We start from the raw sequence: 12,501 nt of genomic DNA, 5'->3' as shown, positions 1-12,501 counted from the left end.
TAGGTAGTTATTTGGAGCAATATGTAGAGTACTGGACTTGGAATCAGTGAGAACTGAGTTGGAATCTTGCCTCAGACATTCATTAGCTGTTTGACTTTGGGCAAGTCACTTAAACTCTCTCAGCCTCAGTTTCCTCATCTGTAAAATGGAGATAATAATAATTCCTACCTCATATGATTGTTGTGAGGATTAAATGAGATAACCTATAAAGCATATGGCAAAACTGAAAGTGCTATATAAATTTTAGCTATTATTGTATTATCAAATCAATCAAATCAAATGAATATACATATAAAGTGCTTTGCAGACCTTAAAGCACTAAATACTAGCTTATCAGTAGATTATTATATTATTGTTTTATTATCATCATTATCTTTCCCTCATATATCCTCTGATCTCTACCTTAGAGGAGGATTAATATAGCCAAAAGAGCTACATCTTAGAGATCTGAATTCAAATCCCAGTCCTGTCACTTATTATCTATGGAGGTGATCATTTCACTTTAATGGGCTGTCCTTGCCTCCCTTGCTAAGAGATGAACCCTATGGTCCCTTTCTGCTCCATGATTACAAGAGAACCATGATAAAGTCTGTGACCCACCTCTTGATAAAGAGGGGTTGGACTGGGGATGCAGACAGAGACCTATTTAGGGACATGACCAAATAAGAGTCAAGAAAAATAAATTCTTACACTGATCATGCTCCCAAATATGTCTTATTCTGCATCTTAAGTTCATCTTAAGGGTTTGACTTTCCTTCCTTCCTTCCTTCCTTCCTTCCTTCCTTCCTTCCTTCCTTCCTTCCTTCCTGCATTCCTTCCTTCTTGCCTTCCTGCCTGCCTGCCTTCCTTCCTGCCTTCCTTTCTCTCTCTCTCTCTCTCTCTCTCTCTCTCTCTCTCTCTCTCTCTCTCTCCCTCTCTCTTCCTCTCTCTCTCTCTTTCCTTCTTCCTTCCGTCCTTCTTTTTTTCTTCCTTTCTTTCTTTCAGATGGGGGAGTGGGAGGGGGAGATATAAATGTTTCCTAATATAAAACTAATTTTAATCAAAGTTTAAAAATCTTTGCACTTTGACCTTCCCCTGTGGAAAAAAAAAAACTACCAAATGCCTATTATCCTTTTCTTGGTCATTACCCTTTCTTTCCTGCCCCGGGTTCTGAACCAGTGGTCCTTGGGAGGGTCGAGGAGGAGGAGGGGAACAAAGGGAGGATAGGCGGGATTTGGGACTGACTCCATTGTGCCCAGTCCAGCTAAGCGCTAGGTCAGTAACCGCCCAGGATTCTGAGGGGTTCGCGCGCAGCTGCCAGAAGCTGGACGCTGACTGATTGGTGGGGGTGGGCACAGCTGAGCGACTCAGTTTCAACTTCTGAACTTTGGAGGTGCCTTCCTGAACCAGCTCTTTCTCGCAGCCGTAGCTCCAACCCTGGACTCCCTTGCGGTTCTGGTTCTCGCTGTTACTCTGGCTGGAGAATGCTATGGGGGTGGCGGGGCTCTCCCTTCTGCTGGTGCTCAGCCTCGAGGTGCTTCTGGCCCCCACAGATTGCCTCCAACCCCGGGCAGGCTGGCGCTTCGCCTCCTATGAAGTGGTGATTCCTTGGAAGGTGCCTCCCCAAACTGGCATCGCCGAGGTTTCAGGAAGGCACACGTACATTCTGTACGTAGAGGGTCAGAAACGAGTGGTGCACCTGAAAGTTAGGAAGCTCTGGATGCCCCGACATCTCCCAGTGTTCACTTACAACGACCAGGAAGTTCTCACAGTGGACCTGCCCTTCATCCGTGATGACTGCTACTACCAGGGTGTTGTGGAGGGCATCCCTGAATCCGTGGTGGCCCTAAGCACCTGTTCTGGAGGCCTCCACGGGATGCTAAAGATGGAGAATCTCACCTACGAGATTGAGCCCCTCTCCACCACGATCACTTTTCAGCATCTGGTGTATCGTTTGGAGGAACTGGAGGATAGTGGACTTAAAATGAAATGTGCCACAACTGATGAGGAACTAAGTGGTCACAGCTTTCAAGGACTTTCAGACATTGTACCAGAAACTCTAACCAAGGGGGATACTTGGGCACCCACCAGATTTGTGGAGCTGGCTGTTCTGGTAGACCATGAACAATTTATCTTCTTAAATCAAAACAAAACAAAAGTGCTGGAGCAGGTTTTAAACATAGGTCATATAGCTGACATCCTCTATGACCCACTGCGAATTCATATATTTTTGGTGGGCCTAGAAATATGGACTCAAGGTAATCTAATTGACATCATAGGTCCTATGTGGACAGTTGCTTTGGATTTTCATATGTGGCACCAGAAAACTCTTCCAGGACGCTTACAGTACGATACTGCGCATTTAATTGTCTTCAACTCATATGGGATCTACCTTGGTTTAGGCTACATAGGAAACATTTGTAGTGAAAATCATGCCATGGCTCTTCTCTCTTTCACCAATAACAATTTGATTTTATTTGCTGCCCTTTTTGCTCATGAACTTGGTCATAACCTGGGCATGCATCATGATGGGGAGACCTGCTATTGTAAAGGGAAAAATTGCATCATGCATGCTAATATATTTAAGGTAGAAACCTCCAGTAACTGCAGCTATAATAACTTTTACAAACGATTAAACAGTGATATGCATTGTTTGGCTGAACCCCCAGAAGAACAAGTCTACTTTTTAAGCCACTGTGGTGCCTTAATAGGATGGTAGAAAATGGAGAGGAATGTGACTGTGGGTCGGAAAAGGATTGTAAACAGGATCATTGTTGCCAATCCGATTGTAGACTGTCTCCTGGTGCTGATTGTGCCTTAGGTTGTTGTAAGAATTGTAAGGTTGTTCCAGCGGGGCAATTATGTAGAGCTCAGATCAGCAACTGTGACCTTCCAGAGTACTGCAATGGAGTTTCACCCTGGTGCCCAGCAGACACATATGTGCTCAATGGAAGCCCATGTGGAGATAGTGCTTTCTGTTATGAGAAATATTGTCAAGGCCTTGACCAACAATGCAGAAGTATCTTTGGTCAAAAGGCAAAAAGTGGTTCCTTAAAATGTTTCAGGAAAATCAACATGGAAGGAGACCATTTGGGTAACTGCAGCCTTTTGGGGGACAAATATAAGAAATGTGCTGAAGATCATATTTTATGTGGAAGAATACTGTGTGAAAATGTAATAGAAATCCCTGTTACAGATTTTGTCAGCATCTTTCAGATGAATGTTAATGGTACCACCTGCTGGGGGACAGATTATCACTTTGGGATAAGAGGTATTGATATTGGAAAAGTGAAAGATGGAACAAGGTGTGGACCGAAGAAAATGTGTAAGAATAGGAAATGTGTCGATATTCCAGAAGAAAAGGATGAATGTAATGCAACAAAATGTCATGGCAGAGGCCTGTGCAACCATAATCAGAATTGCCACTGCCTGTATGGATGGAATCCTCCCTATTGTAATTTTAAAGGCTATGGGGGAAGCATTGACAGTGGACCTGTGCGCCCCCCCCAAAATTCAGTAAACTCTTGATTCTTTACATTGGAATGACCTCCATTTTTCTCATTCTTACAAGTACATTGTTGATTTTGAATCCTCAATCAGGGCAATGTTATTTAATAGAATCCATCTAAGATCAACTGATTCATCAATGAAAATATAAACTATAAGGACTTCACTGCAAGACTTCGTTAAAAGAAAATGTTGACTATTGAATTTTTGTGATTTTTTTTCTCTCTAGAGATGTCATTTTTTAAAAAAGAAAAAAATCCTTCGATTTTTAACCAGTTGTTGGGTCATGATTATAAAGTATACACATTTCTATCCCCATCTTACCTTCTCCTACCCCAAAAACTTCTATAGCACTGTTTGTTTTCCCTTTGGCATAAATTTTGAAATTAAAAAAGTTTGGTCCAGTTTTACTAGTTAGGGATCATAACCTTTCTTAGTAAAACAACAGTCGATAATGCTTCTCCCCAAAATGATATGAGATTGAGTTCTTACCTCCTGACAAATAGATGATAGATTCAAGATGCACAATGAGATATACATTTCTGGACAAGAGCAATGTGAGGTCTGTTTTACTTGACTGTGCTTATTTGTTATGAGACGCTTTTGGTTCTTTTCTTTCCAATGGTGGGGAGTGAGAAGGAGATAAAATAAAGACTTGTTAATTTAACATTTCAATTTTTTAAAAGAGTGAGTTCAGTCTGTGAATTTAGGGACACTCTCAGTAAACGGTCCACAAAAGTGCAAGAGGAGCTGGCAAGATCAACAGGATCTTCCAAATACCCACAGCGCAGTTCTGACACATACACGAACTGGCTCCTCCTGGGTACTTGTAAGAGCTTTACTTGAAATACTGCCTGACAATGGGTTTGATTTTCTTCTATTTTTATGTCTTAATAGGATCCATCTGACCATACTCTCTCGTTCCAGGTAAATGGGAGAAGAATGACCTAATGCTCAAAGATGCAAGGATTTGGAAAAAGTTATATTCTGCTTAAAGCGAATAGTTTTACCCTTGGCAGTCCACCAGAGGAATTCTGTGGTGATATGATCACAACTATACCCTGTTTTGCTCTATTGTTTGTAAGGCTGTAGTGAAATGTATAATGGTTTCTAGTAAGTGAGGTGGTATAAGGGATCTGTAGTGCCAACATACCTCATTAAGAATAGTACCACAGCATCATAAACAAAAACGCATATTCTGCATGTGTGTTCGAAAATGGAAGTGACTCTAAGTGTGAACATAAATATCGTTTTGTTGCTTATTTTTTGAGACAGGGTCTCCCTCTCTCATCCAGCCCGGAAAGTAGGGCAGCTGTTCACAGGCGCAGGCACATTGTTGATCGGTGTGGAAGTTTTAGCCAGCTCCATTTCCATCCTGGCCTGATTTGACCCTACTTAGGCAACTGATGGCTCCTGCTTTTGAGGACTCACCACATTAGGGCCAAATTTAGTGCAGACATCTTATCAACTTAACAAATTGCAGCTCAGCCCTTCCAAGCTCAGTCCAACCATCTACTTTAGTTTCCATGGAAGCAGGGTTTATAGGAATGCACCAAGTGTCCTATCTAACTGGGCTGTGAATGTAGCTTCTTATTTCATTTTTGGTCATGTTGGCTCATCCAAACCATCAGTGGAGGTGGAGGCTTCAAATCAAGTTGCTCCTGTTGGAGGGATTCCATCTTTATTTTTAAAGTGCTTGCTCTTCTGAAGTTGCTACCTGGATAATGACTGTAGTATATAGTGTCTTAATATTTTTTAAGCAGGAAAAGCAAAATTAATTTTGTGTTAAACCTTCAATCAAAGTCATTATTTACCCTCATCTTAGTAAATTACAAGAAAGTTAAAAAGAAACATTGTATCAACACACACCAGAAAAATTAAATCAGGTAAAGAAATGAAACATATATGAAGTAGTAAAGTTATGAGGAAGGAATAAATGAAAAGTTTGCTTGATGGAGTCAATCCAATAAGTACTGTGCCTCTCAAGGCAAATTTTATTGCCCCCTTAATTGTGAATAATGATCATTTCAAGAATCTAACCCAGGAGTAGCTAATTGGTGCAGTGAGTAGAACACCAGCCCTGGAGTCAGGAGGACCTGAGTTCAAATCCGGTCTCAGACACTTGACACACTTATTAGCTGTGTGACCTTGGGCAAGTCACTTAACCCCAATTGCCCTGATAATTGAAAAAATAAAATGAATTTTAAAAAAATCTAACGCATTGATTTTCAAGAAGAAAACCTTTCTCTTAGTTAAAGACACCCACTCCTGATCTTTTTCAGTTACACAAAAATAAAGAATTAAGTTCTTTTTCAAAAATTCAAATTCCATTACAACATTTTTAAAAAATATTAAGGAAAATAGATTAGAGTATTCAAGTACACAGCACTAATTACTACCCAGCTAGTTTCATCCAGTTCTTACAAGGAAAACTCCAAAATTGAAATCGTAACAGAATAATCCTTAAATATATTATATGAGCAATATGAGATCTTTTGTTTACTTAGTTCTTGGATTTTGCTGCTTCTGTACTTCAATTTAACCCAGACTATGATTACCACATTATATTAGGAAGGCAGAATTTATGATTTCAAAGAGAATCTTATATGTGCCTAAAAGATCCAGAACCGCAAGATATAAGGAATTCTCTAGGCAGAAGGCAGGAGAACTAAAGCATGTATTTACACTCCACAATAACAAGCCCACAAACCAGCGTCCCCATTTTGATATTTTCATCAAAAGCTTCCAGGCCCAATAAGTCCGCCTTATAAGGGGAACCAGGAGCCACAGAGAAGCGAGATGGTATAAGGCAAAATCGTATACATGCTTCCCCTCTACAGTAAGAAGATTACCCACTAGCCTCTAGTCAGCTCTGCTACCGGCAGCTCAGCTTTGGCTGTAGGCATCTCTGACTCCAACCGGAAAAGGAAAGGAGGATCTTCAAGTTGTCCTCTCCCCTCTTATAGAGTTTTTGACATCATCAAGCGCCACCTGAACGACCAGGGCCGATTGGTTCTTGACTTGGCCCCTCCCCCTAGCGCAGACCACGTTAACACACCTCCCCTCAGCCAGCGCCACGACTCATCACACAGGAAGCTCTGGTCCTGCCCCGGAAGAGCAAGCCCCAGCGTCCAGGGAAGCTCAACGAGGCAAGCTGAGTCATTCAAAGAAAACAAAGTCCATTCTGGCTACACACATTAACTTCTCTTTTTTTTAATGTAATGATTTATTTTTCCCCAATTACGTGTAAAAACAATTTTAACATTCACTTTTAAAAATTTTTTGAGTTCCAAATTCTCTCCCTCCTCTCCCCTCTTCATTGAGAAGGCAAGCAATTTGATATGGGTTACACATGTGCTGTCATGAAAAACATATTTCCATGTTAGTCATGTTGTAAAAGGAAACATAGACAAAAAATAAAAATAAAGTAAAGAAGAAGTATGCTTTGATCTTCATTCAGACTCTATCAGTTCTTTCTCTGGAGATGGATATGCACAGTTTTATGTAATTCATCAAGGATTCAGTAGTAATACTTTGGAGTTCCGTTAATACAAGGCTTGAGAAAGACAAGGCCAATGACACCGATGGCCCACACTGCTGCCAATCCATTTCTGGCTAGCTTCTGACTATATTGATAGTGTGGGCACATGTGTGTGTGTACACATACCCATACTACATCTACACAGTATAAAGGCTCAATGTTTTGCAGAAGTCGTCTCAAAAGTGTTCATAGTTTTGCTTTGCCAAGCTGCAGCTGGAGGTCCTCTTTGTGACCAGACCAATATTGCCAGTGATTTTCAATTTCCCTTGAAAGTAAGCTGACTAAAGATTCGTTTTGCCAGTCATTAAATCCAGTAAGTCAATGTCAGCCATTGTCATTGTGCAGTCAGCCTTCTTCTCTAAATTAACAGCTACGGAGCCTCTGCCATTTTTCACATTCACTACCCAGATGGCTTCTTTCCCACCAGGGTTATCTTTCACATTGAAGGCAAAAACACTACCACTTTTCTTCACATACTGTTCTCCCTCCTCTTCAAGCTTCTTCTCAATCTCTTTGAAGGTAAGATTTGCCTAAAATCCATCAAGCACTGAATCGGTAGGAGAAGTTTCAATCTGAAGCCACCAAAGCATGGTCATGGAGGGCCATCCTATAGAGGGTCAAGACTGGGATGCCACCAAGGCCCAGGTTATGTTGCAGTTCAACCTTTGCCCCTGAAATCTGTTTTTCTTCCTATTTTTTTTAATTTAAAAAATTTTTGGAGGGGGGAAGACGGGGCAATTGGGGTTAAGTGACTTGCCTAAGGTCACACAGCTAGTAAGTGTGTCAAGTGTCTGAGGCCGCATTTGAATTCAGGTCCTCCTGACTCCACAGTCGGTGCTCTACTCACTGCACCACCTAGCTGCCCTGTCTCCTGTTTTAATATTTCTAAAACACTTTACTCATAACTGTCTTGTAATGTAAGTAATATGAGCGTTGTTAGCTCCATTTTACAGATGAGGAAACTGAGGCCCATAGAGATGAAGTGATGACTGTTGTCAACCAGGCAAAGCCCACCCCTCAAATACAGAGGAGTCCAAGTGGAGTTGAAAGCAGAAAGGTTTTATCAGAAGGACAATTAGATGCTAGTGCCAAGGGGAGGTTCAGGGAGAGGTTAGGGTGGCGGGTGGACAGTTCAAGAATAGCTGGGCCATAGAAGTAAGATATTTTGTAGCAAGGGTTGACCAGAAGTCTGGTTTAAGCTGGTTTCAGGTTCATAGTTTGGCAAGATTGACCAGCAAAGGCATCTGGCTCACTGCAGGCTCCTGATTGGCTCCTTTCAGCAAACAAGCTTGCTCTATGTTCACTATGTCTGTACATAACTAGCTCATGGAAGACACATTAGTCTCAGGAGTATTTTCACATTGCCCCCATTTGGGTCAAGGTGGTTGCAGGGCCCACCACTAACCAAAAAGGCATGATCTGTTGAAACATTCCCTTGCATAGATCCAACAAGATATGAGATTGTCAGCTTTTTCAAGGGCTTGAAGCAGACTCTTGAGGGGGAGTTGGGTTACCTCCCTTCCCCGCAGCAACAAGGGGAAAAAGGGAGCCATGACAGAATTAGCAGGGTTCATGAAAACAGATGCAGCAACGAGGGCTAGTAAATTGATGAAGCACAAGGCAAACAATAAAAATCAGGAACAAAAGAAAACCCCAAACAAAGTGACTGTTTGGTGGTCAGGGGTGCCATGTACTCCGGCCACGTCTAGAGTCTTGGGGGAACATCTTCTCAAGATGGCTTTTGCTTCAGGATCCACTTGAAGCAGATCTTGAGGTGCTTACCAGGTTTGGTGGTCTACTCAGGGACTGGAGCCTTCCTCAGATGATCCAGGAGTCTATTCCTTCAAATTTGCCAGCTGTAGGAGTGGTGAAAAGAAACTGTTAGGGGTACTTAGATTAAGGCCAATCAATTAAAAAGGGACTTTGCAAGTTTGGAGAGGGAGAGTGTACAGGCACAATTTCCTGAATTCAGAAAAGGAGGCGTCCCACTCCCCAGGTATCTGTAAACAGTAACCGACTGATCAGTACATGGTCAATTTTGAGATAAGTTATATGGGTTGCTTGAGATGTACAATTGTGAGAAAACTCCTTGCATCAATCTTCGGATGTGAGATAGTCCAGTTTCACAGGGCTAGATTCAAACAATGCAATAAAGTTTTTTTACTAATTCCCAAAATTGAACAAAGTTTTCTCACATGACAGAAGTTGGATTAGACCCATAACTGAATAGAAAGGGAACTGAGCTCCAGAATTGAGTCACAAGATGTTTTCAGTGTGTTTCATCCAATTCCCACCACTACTTGCTGCCCTAATTCCCTAAATTTGCTAAATTTTCCCCCTTTTAATTTACAGGGTAGTTGGCAATGCACTCCCAATGTCCATTTAAGGAGCACATTTTGAGTCCCAGCTATTCCACGAAGTCATATGGTCCCTGGATATCTTCTATTGGACATTCTGAAATGGGCTTCATTCTCAGGACAGCTCTGAAGGGGGCTCTTCTCCTCTGGTTCCAAATCTAGAGGTTCCTGGATAATTCTGCTAGTAACAAGACAATACAATTTATTACAATCCTTTAAATTTGGTTCTCCAATCCTGAAACTTCAAAGAATTTTAGTTTTCTGTATATGACTTACTTTTTCTATCTTTACATAAATCCTGTACCTAATATAAGAGTCTTTAAAAATTCATGAGGGTCCAACTGTAAAATGAACTCTTTAAAATTATCATACAGATACTTTAAAAATGGGAAAATAATTTCACTTTCTTTACAATTGTCAATGCAATTCTATATGTAAAATCCTCCATCCAATTTTGAAAACTTATTACTAAAACATAATCAAAGCTTGAATTTTCATGCTAGATCTATTTGGAAGCCAATTATATATATATATATATATATATATATATATATATATATATATACACACACACATATATGTATATACAAATATACATATATGTGTGTATATATGTATGTATATACATATATACTCACGTGTATATATATAGTTCTTAGAGAAAACAGTCTAATCCTGCTGCTTTCTCAAAATTTACTATTCCACTTAATTAGAAAACTTTTATATTACATCCTTGTCTTATTACTTTTTCCGATCTCCCCCTTTAGGAAGATATCATCCTTATACTATAGTTGGATCACAAATATAGATTAAAATTGTAAGATTTTTCATACTTGCATCCCATTACAGTAACTCAAAAATGTTTCCATATCAATCTATTAGTTAATAGATTTAGCATTGTACTTACAAACCTTCTACTACTTACCTGTCCTGATTACAGAAATTTCCTATAAAATGAAGAGACATAATTAAAAGAACGGCATATATCATAATATAATAGCTCTGTTTGATTCCAGGAATGAGTCATATCCAACAGCCAATTATGTAGTCACAAGGTAACACAAAAGCAAGGCTCAGGATTAACCAGGTGGGGAAGTTTCCTAAGATAGGAAATAATACAATAGGGAAATAGATTCAAAACGATCTTATCTTAGGCCATGAAAAGGTCATCCCAAAACTTTTCCCAGCCACAGACATTCATTTTTATCATTTTTCAGATTGCAGCACATGGCATTTTCTACTATTGGTTTCATGACAATGCAAACGACCATCCCTGTAATCAAAATTCAAAACAATAGTAAATTTTAGTCCCAAGAATTTTAAATAGCAAAATTTCACTAACCAGAACTTAGGGTTTGAATATCTTTACTTATATTTCCCTAACAATTAGCATTTAATTTATCTTTTGCTTATAAATTAAAACTAACCACATTCTGAGATTTTAGATATATAGCAAACATCTGATAGTTGACTCATCATTAATGTGTTGAAGTTACATCTTTAAACCACCCTATACATTTTCATAATTTTTATAAGTGATAGCCAATTTAAAAAAAAATGAAAACTCACTATTATAGTAAACTTACTATTGTTAGCTGTTTTAAAACAAAATATATCTCATTAAATATTTAACAGTTTTCAAATATCTATTTTTATTGCATTCCTTTGAAAGTTCAATTCGTAATCTTAACAGCATCCAGATTAAAAAAAAGAGAGGTTATATTTCTAATAGCATCTCCGATGAATTTCACAATATAAGAATTTAGAAATACAACAATATACAAAATACCATGTATTTAAAATATGAAACAAAACTTATTACCAGTCAGGTGACATCAATTCAACTGAATGGATTTCCAAATTATCCCATATAAAAATCATTAATCTTATTAGCTTTAATATTTTATACTAATCACATTTAAAACCTGATATAGAGTTATCAGGTGTGGAATGATTACATTTAATAAAAGAAATAATAACAGTCAACATTTATGTAGTGCTTTCCATATGCCAGCTGCCATATTAAACACTTCACAACCACAGGAGGTGGGTACCACCATTATTTTCCTCTTTATCAACCAGGAAACTGAGGCAAAGAGAAATAAGATAACTTGCTTAAGATTATAGCTTTTAGCAGTTTTTCTGGCTGGCTGCATCTTCCCTTTTAGAAATCTTTCAAGGTAACAGAATCTATAAACAACATTAAAAACAAGACAAGATAAAGATTTTCCTACATTTCACAAAGACATAAAAACACAGACAAAATGGTAAGACAAACACCTACTTGCTAGCCCTATTTTTTTTCAATTTGCAATGATGAAAAGAGCTGAGTTAGAACCAACTCAAATTACCAGTTAAATCTCTTGCAACTTTATGTCATATGTCACATAATTCAATTTAAAAGAGCTAGTCAGAGTATTGACCCCAGGTTTCTTCTTGATTTTAAAAGGGAATGGATTCCTCAACTGATGTGCTGTCTTCCCAGAAAAGGAAGAATAGGCTCTATTGATGCTTTTTTCCATTTATTTTTCCAATTAATATTTATTTTCTCTCCCCACCAACCAAAAAAAAAGGAAGAAAAAAAATCCCTTGTAAGTTTAGTATAATAGTGAGTTTTCACCAATGCAACACCCACAGTGGCTGCTATGAATATGCAGGCGAATTCCCAGGTTTGAATCACAAAATATAACAGACTTTCTCGATGGAAGATGGAACCAAAACATTTATTCCAACACTAGAGAGCCAAATCCATCATCGCAACAAAGAAGTCTATAAACATTATCAATGCAGGAGGCACCACCATCCCCAAGCCTTCCCTCTGTTAGGGCCTTCCCACAAACAAGCTCCCTTAAGCAAAATCACTCCCTCTCTCACTCATGCTAGCTGCTCTCTGCCTGCATCCTCTCTCTCCCAGCTCTGACTCACTCCAACTTCCTGCTCCACCCATTTGGTAAGCTTCTCCCACCACAGGCTCATGTGACTCAGACTCATGTGACTTAAGCAGGTCACATGAGCTTATTAATGGCTGGGAAAGATCTTCCCATTTCCATTAACAATACAGATGCAAATAGTCAAGGAAAACAAACTCCCATATAGGCAACATTAAAGTATGTGTCT

The 12,501-nt window shown here is 39.3% G+C and overlaps 1 protein-coding gene across 1 annotated transcript; it reads left to right on the top strand.

Moving 5' to 3' along the window:
- The first annotated feature begins 1,468 nt into the window (after positions 1-1,468).
- LOC118829843 (disintegrin and metalloproteinase domain-containing protein 20-like) lies at positions 1,469-3,507 on the top strand. Its single transcript, XM_036736703.1, has 2 exons — positions 1,469-2,325; positions 2,691-3,507. The coding sequence occupies exons 1-2, from the start codon at positions 1,469-1,471 to the stop codon at positions 3,505-3,507; spliced, it is 1,674 nt and encodes a 557-aa protein (XP_036592598.1).
- Positions 3,508-12,501: the final 8,994 nt, after the last annotated feature.

The sequence above is a fragment of the Trichosurus vulpecula genome, chromosome 8 (genome assembly GCF_011100635.1).
Source record: "Trichosurus vulpecula isolate mTriVul1 chromosome 8, mTriVul1.pri, whole genome shotgun sequence".
NCBI classification, from domain to species: Eukaryota; Metazoa; Chordata; class Mammalia; order Diprotodontia; family Phalangeridae; genus Trichosurus; species Trichosurus vulpecula.
The sequence above is the reverse complement of the archived record's forward strand: the minus strand, read 5'-3'. Positions and strand labels throughout refer to the sequence as shown.

Bases quoted from the DNA above. Each gene is read 5' to 3' on its own strand.
- LOC118829843 (XM_036736703.1), top strand. From the start codon at position 1,469: ATGGGGGTGGCGGGGCTCTCCCTTCTGCTGGTGCTCAGCCTCGAGGTG. The intron at 2,326-2,690 runs GTACGATACTGC...GTGCCTTAATAG, and splicing joins ACTCTTCCAGGACGCTTACA to GATGGTAGAAAATGGAGAGG.